At 44.9% G+C, this 9177-nt stretch overlaps 1 protein-coding gene across 1 annotated transcript; it reads right to left on the bottom strand.

Annotated features, from left to right (window-relative positions):
- Positions 1-495: 495 nt before the first annotated feature.
- PRDX3 (peroxiredoxin 3) lies at positions 496-8680 on the bottom strand. Its single transcript, XM_077877447.1, has 7 exons — positions 8589-8680; positions 6903-7038; positions 4811-4952; positions 4117-4252; positions 3016-3119; positions 1626-1791; positions 496-1289 (listed from the first exon to the last, which is right to left on the bottom strand). Exons 1-7 carry the CDS (start codon positions 8622-8624, stop codon positions 1236-1238), a joined length of 774 nt encoding a protein of 257 aa, XP_077733573.1. The 5' UTR covers positions 8625-8680; the 3' UTR covers positions 496-1235.
- Positions 8681-9177: the final 497 nt, after the last annotated feature.

The raw sequence follows: 9177 nt of genomic DNA, 5'->3' as shown, positions 1-9177 counted from the left end.
TAAGTTAGGACAATTATTGCTTTCTTTTTACAGATGAGAAAACAGACCTGGATATTGACTCTATTAAGGCCTTTCTAACAACCCTATCCCGAACATCTCAATTCTCTGCTCTGGCCCCCTGCTCCAGTTATTTCCCTTCCAGACATTCTATGTATTTTTATTATATTTATTGGGTTTCCCCCTCAAGAACGTAACTCCATTGTTCACCCTTGGGCCTGCAAAATAGCACCTGGCATATGAGAGGCACTCAGGATTTCCTGAAATAACAAATACTTCAAAAAAAAAAAAAAAAAAAACCACCAAAAACAAATAAATACTTCCATATCTCTCTTGCCTGAACCTGAGTTTTTCGGGTGTAGAGCTAGCATCTTACTCATATTTGTGGGCCCTGCATTAAATGCTCCACATGTGTTGGCTGATATAATCAAAAGGAAAACTACAGTAGAGTTCTGTAATATAAGCTGAACCAACAATTAATGGTATTGAACAAGCAAATATTTTAAAATATGTTTATTATGTACTTTACATTGAGCACTTCAGAAAAGAAAATAATTACAATGATTTCAGAATGCAATTCCTGGATTCAATAAATGTCCTCTATAATTATATCCAATCAATATCTAGAGTTGTATGTAGACCCTACGTTAGCTAACAAATAAGTAAAATAACTATGTTAATCTCAGGGAGGAGAGACACACATGATCACTTAAGTCACTTTGCCACCGTGTTTTTTTTTAAAAACATGATTCACATTTGTTTCAAGTGCATATACAGCCATTGCAAGAGTTATATTAGACACTGATGTTAACACCTTAAAACTATGTATGATCTTTGCTGCCTTAAAAGAAAATTTAGTTTATCGCAAAGAAATTCAACAAAGTTTCAGGACCTTTGATCACAACCTTCGGTGCTTGTTGTACTACTCTGGTGAACATAAAGGTTCAAGTAAGGCCAACAAAGAAGAATGTTTCCTCTTTCCAATGAAGACATAATGCAAGGACTAGGTGAAGTAGCATCCTACAAACTAGCTAGCCATCAAGAGGTTACCAATTAAAGGATGTGAGTACATTTAAAAGCCTTGGCCAGTGTTACAAAAACAAAATATTTAGATTATTTACGAATATAAGCATAATTGGTGTTTTATCTTCTATAAATAATCATTTTTGAAATGCTAAAGGTGAGTTCCAACTGCGCTCTTCCCTCATGTGAGAAGAGGTGGGGACACACAGGATGACCTACTGATTTACCTTCTCAAAGTATTCTTTGGAAGCAGTTGGATGTGGCTTGATCTGAAAATACAAAAACATTTAATTAGGTGGCTGACTTTATGATAAAAGCCTCAAAAGTGAATGGAAAACTCTGTTTTTAACCCAAAGTTCTTTAATTTTTTAAAGCATGGTCTGTTTCCTTTAAAATACATGGATGAAAGTTACATTAGCAGCCTGCCTAATCCTTGGTCCCAACCAAACCCCCACCCCTCAGCAGCCTCACCCATTTGCACACTATCTGCACCCTTGCTCCAAGGGTGGGCTCCTTTTGTAGGTACTCTAGGCCAGCAGCCCTGAGGGCAGTGATGACCTGGGAACCTCTGCTGAGGTCTCACTGCTTTTGGAAAAGAAACCTACTGTAGGAGAATCCGGGGTCCAGTTTGCTGGGCAGACTTCTCCATGGGTTTCCACAAACTGGAATGCCTTCACCAAGCGGAGGGTCTCTTCCACACTTCGGCCCACAGGGAGATCATTGACACTCAAATGCTTGATGACTCCATTGGGGTCAATGATGAAAAGACCTCTGCATCAGGATTTAGCCCCATTAGTACCTCAGCAGCACAACAACTACGAAGTCTATCTTCTACCTGCTTCTGTCTTTAATTCTCTTCAATAAAGCTTTAAACTTGAGCATATGCTTAAATATGGGGTTTTCACTGTTACACAAAAAGCTTATCACCTCTTACTGTTACACAAAAAGCTTATCATCATCTTACTGATGATGTGCCACACAAAGGTGTGAGTGGACCAGGCCAACATGGAAAAGAGCAGGATTTCACACAGAGAAGAGTCACAGAGAACAGACTTCTTTAACATATAAGTGATCTAGGTGTTCTTTGGGCTGCTGTATCAGATCTTGACAAGAAACCAGAGACATATGGGAGGAGACAGATGATTTTATCTATATTCAGTAAATACTGACGAAATGAGTGAATTCTTGGGTAAATGGGGGAAAATCCCTGGGGAAATCTTAGCAGAAAGAATTTACTGGCCTTAAGTCTAGGCAGAGCAGAAATCTAAAGGAAAACCCAAGACCTTTACTCTTTATCACTTGGCAGCAGTGTAACGAGACGACCTGCCCTGTGGTCTGTGTTCATCTTCTGTACAAGTGCTGGGGTTACCGTGACATATGCAGATATGTTTAAACCACAGGTTTTAACAGTCTCTCTTAAAGGGGTGTGGCATTCCAAGTGTTAATCATGCAGGGAAAAAGCAAGCAAGAGAAAAGGCAAGGTGAAAAGGTACTTCTTTCTCCCTGGGCCTGGCTCATGGAGGTCTAGGCTTTGAAGCTCAAAGGGTTCTGCCCCCAGCTCCTCAATCAAGAGTGGAGCCACGCTGGAATGCATGGTATAGATGTAGATGCAGGGCTAGGATGGAGCAGGGCCCACACTCCAGAAAGCAAGCCTTATCTTACAAACCAGACTCAAACCACCCTACACTCCCTTGTCAATCCTAATAGCAAGGGAAATAATGGCAAAACTAGCAAGACCCTACAGGGAAGGGGATCCTTGGAGGACAAAGCCAGCACTCCTCCTTCTTCCCTTGCCAACTTTGTCAAAGCCAGGCCTTAGTTTATTAAATGAAGACAATCTCCCTGGAGTAAAAGAGGCTGAAGCTCCAACGTGGCTCTCAGAACTACAATTCCAGGTATAACTCAAGAGGAAAGCAGGGCTCCATAAATTCTCTAAGAAGGGGGATGGTGCTTAGCATGAAATAGTTTAAGTTCATAAAAGAAACAAGATCTTACCTTAGAGCAATACCGGGGCCTTCTAACAGCACGCCATAGTCTCGAGAAATCTGTTTAGTCAGATCTGACAGGAGTGCAATGTTCATGTGGCCCAAACCGCCATTCTAACAAAAATGCGAACATGACTGGCTGTTACACAGTGCACTCGTTCTCACCGTTCTCAGCCACGTAATGTGATGTCTGAGGCCAACAAGAAAGGCAACAGACAGCAGCAATGGAGAACCAAGAGCGGGCTGAGCACTGCTCTTAGCTCTTCTCTGTGAACTCACTCCCTCCCCATAACCACCCTGGAGCAGACACTACTATCATTGCCTTTTTACACATGAGGAAACTGAGGCACACAAAGGTTAAGCAACTTGTTCCAGGGCACAAAACAGGACAGAAGCAGGATTTAAACCCAGAGACCTTTCTTTTTCTAATTCTTGATGCATTCTTTTACTTGAAGGTTAGTTTCTATAGCAAAAAAATGGAAGAGTAATAAAAAGACTGAATAAGGGCACCTGAGTGGCTCAGTCGGTTAAGCATCTGCCTTCAACTCAGGTCATGATCTCAGGGGTCCTGGAACAGAGCTCCCCGGACAGCGGGGAGTCTGCTTCTCCCTCTCCCTTTGTGCTCTCTCTCTTGCTTTTCTCAAATAAATAAATATTTTTAAAAAATAAATAAAAGACTGAATAATTTGGTATTGATAGTTCAGCAAAATGGCTAGAAATTTTGATTCCTCCAAGCATTTTTAGACAAGAAAAGTTATCACGCAGAAGAGTGAAATCAGAGAACCTAACTACCACCCACAAGCCACGCGGAGTATGTGGGATCTACAAGGTACCCTTGAGAGAGGAGGCAGTGAACCCCAGCTGGGCACCCCCCACAACCCTGTGCCCCAACCCTTTGTACCTTGGAAAACACACATGTAGTGGGCAGTAAATTTAGGCATTGCTAGGCAAGATATGGACAGAGTTTCATAGAACTTGCCAGAAGCTTCAAGCCCACAAATAGCCCATTTCAGACTAGTTCATGCTTTAACAACTTCTAGGTTAGTCTTTCATAGGATCTTTTCAGTTTAGGGGATCCTAAGTGCAAAGGCAGGGCCACTGCACTTTATACCTTCCGCGGTGTGTTGATCCAGGCAAGATGGGTGAAGTGGGAATCCACTGACACTGCAACAACATCACAGTTCACGTCGTGAAATTCTTTGGCTTTGTCACTGAAAGCAACAATTTCTGTAGGACACACAAAGGTGCTAGAAAAAAAGGGCAGAAATTCCCATCAGAGAATTTAAAAACAAGGATTTAAAATTTAAACACAGGTAGTCTAAAAACTAGTTCAACTTGCTTAAAGGTGAAAAAGGCAAAAACAATTAACCACCCTCACTGTACTCACCTCTCTTAAGAATCATATAAAAAAATGGGGTCAGGCAGGGGAAAAGAGGCATATTCTAAGAATACAGAAACAATTAAATAAAGTAGCTTTGTGAGAAAACCCATTTTATTATCTTTACCTTTCTCCTTTCCCTCCAGACCAGGGAAAACTTCCTTACAGCCTGGCTTACAGGAACCACCATTCGGGAGCACATAGAACAGAGCCGTATTAAAACCCTACCCCACTAACAAGAATGCCACCCCATCCTCTAAATTTATGAGATTAGCTGCAGATGCAAGCTGTACTCAGCAAGGCCACTAGTGATAAAAGGACCTGAAAGAACCCTTCCTTGACCAGGAGAGCAACCAGAGATAGGAAATGTCAAGGACCTTTGCTTGCTCTCAGAATGACATTATAGCACCACAGAAATCACACTTACAAGTCCAACGGATAGAAGAAAAGCACCAAATATCTCCCCTTAAAGTCATCGAGGGTTAGGTCTTTAAACTCTCCGTTGACAACGGCAGTGCCCTTAAAGTAGGGCGCGTGCTGGGTGACGGCAGGAGCGTGGTAAGAGGAACCTGAAGGAAGCCCACACATACACGTAGTTCATCATCTGCTAAATCACACACTTATTTGACTTTATTCAACTCTCTCATGGTAATTAATTAGTAGTATAAATCAATTAACTCTATATCTTAGGTAATTTGTCCCCCCTTCTGTATCTTAGTTCAACGCTATATCTTAGGTAATTTGTCCCCCCTTCTGTAGTTCTAGATCGTACCCAAATTCAATTCAAAAATACTATGGGGAAAAAAAAAAAATACTATGGGGACTGAAAAGACTAAAAAGATGATGTCAGAAAATGATGGGGATGGAATTAAGATAGAATTGAGGAGGACAGGAGCCTAGGGAGAGATTCTAAATATGGTTCAGCTGTTGCCATCCATACCCAGGAGGGACAGGGAAGAGGGAATAGAGCATGTGTAGGGAACAGCCCGTGGCAGTCTGATTAGAACACAGAGAGCAGGTGTGTTTGGAAGGAAGTGTAGGAGACAAAGCAAGAAAGGTTGAAGGCCACACTCTGAGGGCCCTTAAATATCAGGCTAGTTTGTTCTTAAAAGAGTCCTCACTGGAGATTTCCATGTAGGACATAGAAGATAAATCAGCTGTTTTTAGGAAGCTAAGTCTGGCTGGGGAGGGTAAGGAGAGCAGGAGGGAGACTGTATTAGAAGGGGTTTCAGTGATCTTAATAAGACGTATGGATGGGAGCGGTGTGCCTGAGAAGGACAGGAGGGAAGGAAAGGATGCAAGAGATGTATTAGAACTGGAGGGGACTCGCTTCCACCTGGGAACTTGGGACAAAATATCAAAATGTCTGGTCTTCAGAAACAGTGGGAGCTGCTGGTGTGGGGTTTGGGACAGAGAACAAGGAAAATTTTAAATGCGGGTCATCAAATCACTACTAGAAATCTTTTTTAAAGCTCCAGGGTTGTGGAACTGTGAAACTTTTCAGAACGTTTTGCCCACAAACGAAGGCTTTGCTAAAGTGGTTCAGTAGGTTAAGCATCTGCCTTCGGCTCAGGTCATGGTCCCAGAGTCCTGGAACTGAGTCCCACATAGGGCTCCCTACTCAGTGGGGAGTCTGCTTCTCCCTCTCTGCCTGCAGCTCCCCCTACTTGTGTTCTCTTTCTGTCAAATAACTAAATCTTAAAAAAAAAAAGGGGGGGGGGTGTGTGGGACAAATCTAAAGGAGGTATTTTCAAGTACCACTCATTATCTGAGGCTGATCTTAGCAAAGCCCACATTCTAGAAAATGCAGTGTAAATCTCAAGAAATACCAGATAATGGAGGAATCCATGCTCTAACATGGCCAGGTCTGAATCTAAAAGCCTTGGTTCTAACAGACTGTCGGCCACTGCCAATTATCTCATGTCCCCTCACACACAGGGCCCAGGAAGCATCTGAGTCCCCCCACTCCCCCAACCTATGTGTTCCTCAACACAGAACATAAAAACCTCTGGTGACCAACAAGGAAATGTGACACAAGAGCAGTGTGCCTCGGTAATTCTCAATCCTGACTGGACATTAGAATTATTCGGTGAACTTTTAGAATATACTAATAAAGGAATTAAAAGATATGAACTTCCAGTTACAGAAAGATGGACGGGGGGGTGGGGTGGGGACGGACAGCACAATGAATAGTTAATAATACCATAGCAACTTTGTATGGTGACAGATGGCAGCTAGATTTATCATTGTCATCACCACCTAACGTATATAAATCTTGAATCACTATGCTGTACATCTGAAACCAATATTATGTCAACTACATTCTGATTAAAAAACCAAAAAACCAAAATGATGTCCTGGTCTCACCTCAGATACTGACTTAATTTGTCAGGGGTGGGACTGGGGTAGTGGTATAGTTTCCAAAGCTCCCCAACCGAGTCTAATGCATAGCCAGGCTTCAGAGCCCATGGCGCGAGATGATTCATACTGCCTGGGCCAAACCAAGGCATAATACTTACTGGTGCTAAAAGCGAATTTTGCTTGACCAGAACCAGACCACAATACATTTGTCAGGCATGTTCTTCTGGAAGCAGCAGGTCTAAGGGCTGCGGAGGCAGAGATGCCCCATGGAATAGCACTCACATGTCGGGCAATCTGGAAAGAGAAACACTTTATATTAGAAAGTAGCCTGAAGGCTGGCCCGGCTGAAAGAGCACCAGGCCATTGGGCCTCACCAATCCTTGTTCCTGTGAACTAAACACCAAACCCCGTAACAGTGTAGAATGAATCTCAATGTTCTTTAACATTCCTTTCCACTTCCTTCTTTCTCAAGACTGCAAGAGGGGGATGGGGAGATGCTGGTCAAAGGGTACAAAGTTGCAGTTATGTAGGCTGAATTAGTCTAGAGATCTAATGTAGGGTAATGATGACTATACTTAATACTGTACTGAACACTGGGAATTTGCTAAGATTTTTTTTTTTTTTTAATTTACTTATTCATGAGAGACAGAGAGAGAGAGAAGCAGAGGGAGAAGCAGCCGCCATGCAGGGAGCCTGACATGGGACTCGATCCCGGGACTCCAGGATCAGGCCCTGGGCTGAACGCGGCGCTAAACCGCTGAGCCACCCGGGGTGCTCGGAATTTGCTAAGAGAGTAGATTTCAGGCACACTCATCACTCATCAAGCACAAGAAACGGTAATTATGTGAAGAGATGCTGGTCTATAGTAATCATTTCATTATGTATATGTATACAAATCATCTTGTCGTACATCTTAAATATACATAACTTTTATTTTTAAAATATATACATAATTCTTAAAAACCCTGCAAAGCAGAGGGGAATTATAAGACGATAAAGTCTCCACGCTCTTAAGAACACAGAGGATTCAAAAACCAAGGGGACTTGGCCAGGCCCTGCGTATTTACGCCCTTTACCAGCATGACCTGCTAATAAGCATGTTCTATCATGTCAAGGTTTTCCCAGAAAAGGCCAAGCCCCCACAGACAAGCAAACAAGTAGAGCAAAGTTCACACTCTGGGAAATTTTGAACAGGCCTCAAGGGGATTATTTTTTTGCTCAACTATCGCGTCTAGCATGACTCAGGGAAGAAGAGCCTTGCAGTTCAACCAAGCCAAGGAGAAGGGGGAGGGGGGCTACCAAAAGGGTACTAGGCTTTGCCGGGAGGAGGGGGACAGACCTAGGGGATGGGAGGAATGCCAAAGCGCAAAGTGCCTTTTGCACCTTAGCACTCTGTACTTCAGCACTTTGGTTTCCATCCACCATTTGGTAGATACTCGCTGCAACGCCCTGATGTTGGCATCGCTCTTTCTACCTTAAGGCGAGGACACTAAACCGAGGTTCCGAAAGGGGAAGTCACGTGTCCAAGGTCACAGAGTAGCTACAGAACAGGGAACGGGGGCCAGCGCGCCTGCCTCCCGGGCGAGGTGCTCAGGGGCACGGAGGGCTGCGGACCCTCGACTCGGAGCGAGGAGGGGCTGGAGGAGCGGACGGGAACGGGGCGGGGGACGGTTCTGCGCAGGCGCACTCCCTACGGCCGAGGCCTCCGGGGCCGTTACCCGCTGGCGCCCTCCAAGCAGGGCGAAAGGCGCCCCCGGCCGCAGGGAGCAGGATCCTATGTGGGAAGCACGTCCTCGGAGCCACTGTTGTGTCCCCGCGCCTGTCCCCCGCCGGCAGGCACTCACCGAAGCCCGGAGGAACCTTCCCACGGCGGCCGCCATCTTCAGTGCGCGCGGGATTCGCGGGACTGGCGGGCACGCGGAGGGGGCGGGGCTTGTGGGGGCGGGGCTTGTGGGGGGGGCGGGCCCGGGGTGGGGCCTCCGGCGGGGGCGGGGCCCGAGCGGGGGGCGGGGCCGGGCCCGAGCTGGGGGGCGGGGCTGGAGTCCGGGCGGGAAAGATGACTTACTTCCCCACCTTTTTGCTTGGACCTTACTTGGGTCAACTCACCTGTCAAGTGCCTCAGCCCCAATTCCGAAGAGAAAATTCTAGGAGAAAATTCCCGTCGCGGCTTCTAAGTAAAGGAATGCTCAGGAAAACAATACCTTACTTCTAAGTGTCGCCCCATCCTAAAAAGGACTAATCCAGGTGGGGAGCTTCTGCTTTATATGGCTAACCTGTGTGGATAACTGTTTCTACCCGTCCTGCGAATGGCCTCGGTAGAGCCTTCTGGATTCTGCAGGAAACGGAATTAATTTTAATGCAATTTTTGTCCGTTAATGAGCCAAGTGGGCCAGACACATCAAGTTTTTGGGTTCTGAAAACTTTTGGGATGCT

Source organism: Canis aureus, chromosome 29, assembly GCF_053574225.1.
Source record: "Canis aureus isolate CA01 chromosome 29, VMU_Caureus_v.1.0, whole genome shotgun sequence".
NCBI classification, from domain to species: domain Eukaryota; kingdom Metazoa; phylum Chordata; class Mammalia; order Carnivora; family Canidae; genus Canis; species Canis aureus.
This window is presented reverse-complemented; position numbering and strand designations above follow the sequence as displayed.

Coding starts and splice junctions, on each gene's coding strand:
- PRDX3 (XM_077877447.1), bottom strand. CDS start 8,624: ATGGCGGCCGCCGTGGGAAGGTTCCTCCGGGCTTCG. Junction 4,953..6,902: donor AAAATTCGCTTTTAGCACCA/GTAAGTATTATG, acceptor GGCTTCCTTCAG/GTTCCTCTTACCACGCTCCT. Junction 1,792..3,015: donor GGCCCCGGTATTGCTCTAAG/GTAAGATCTTGT, acceptor ATCCTGATGCAG/AGGTCTTTTCATCATTGACC.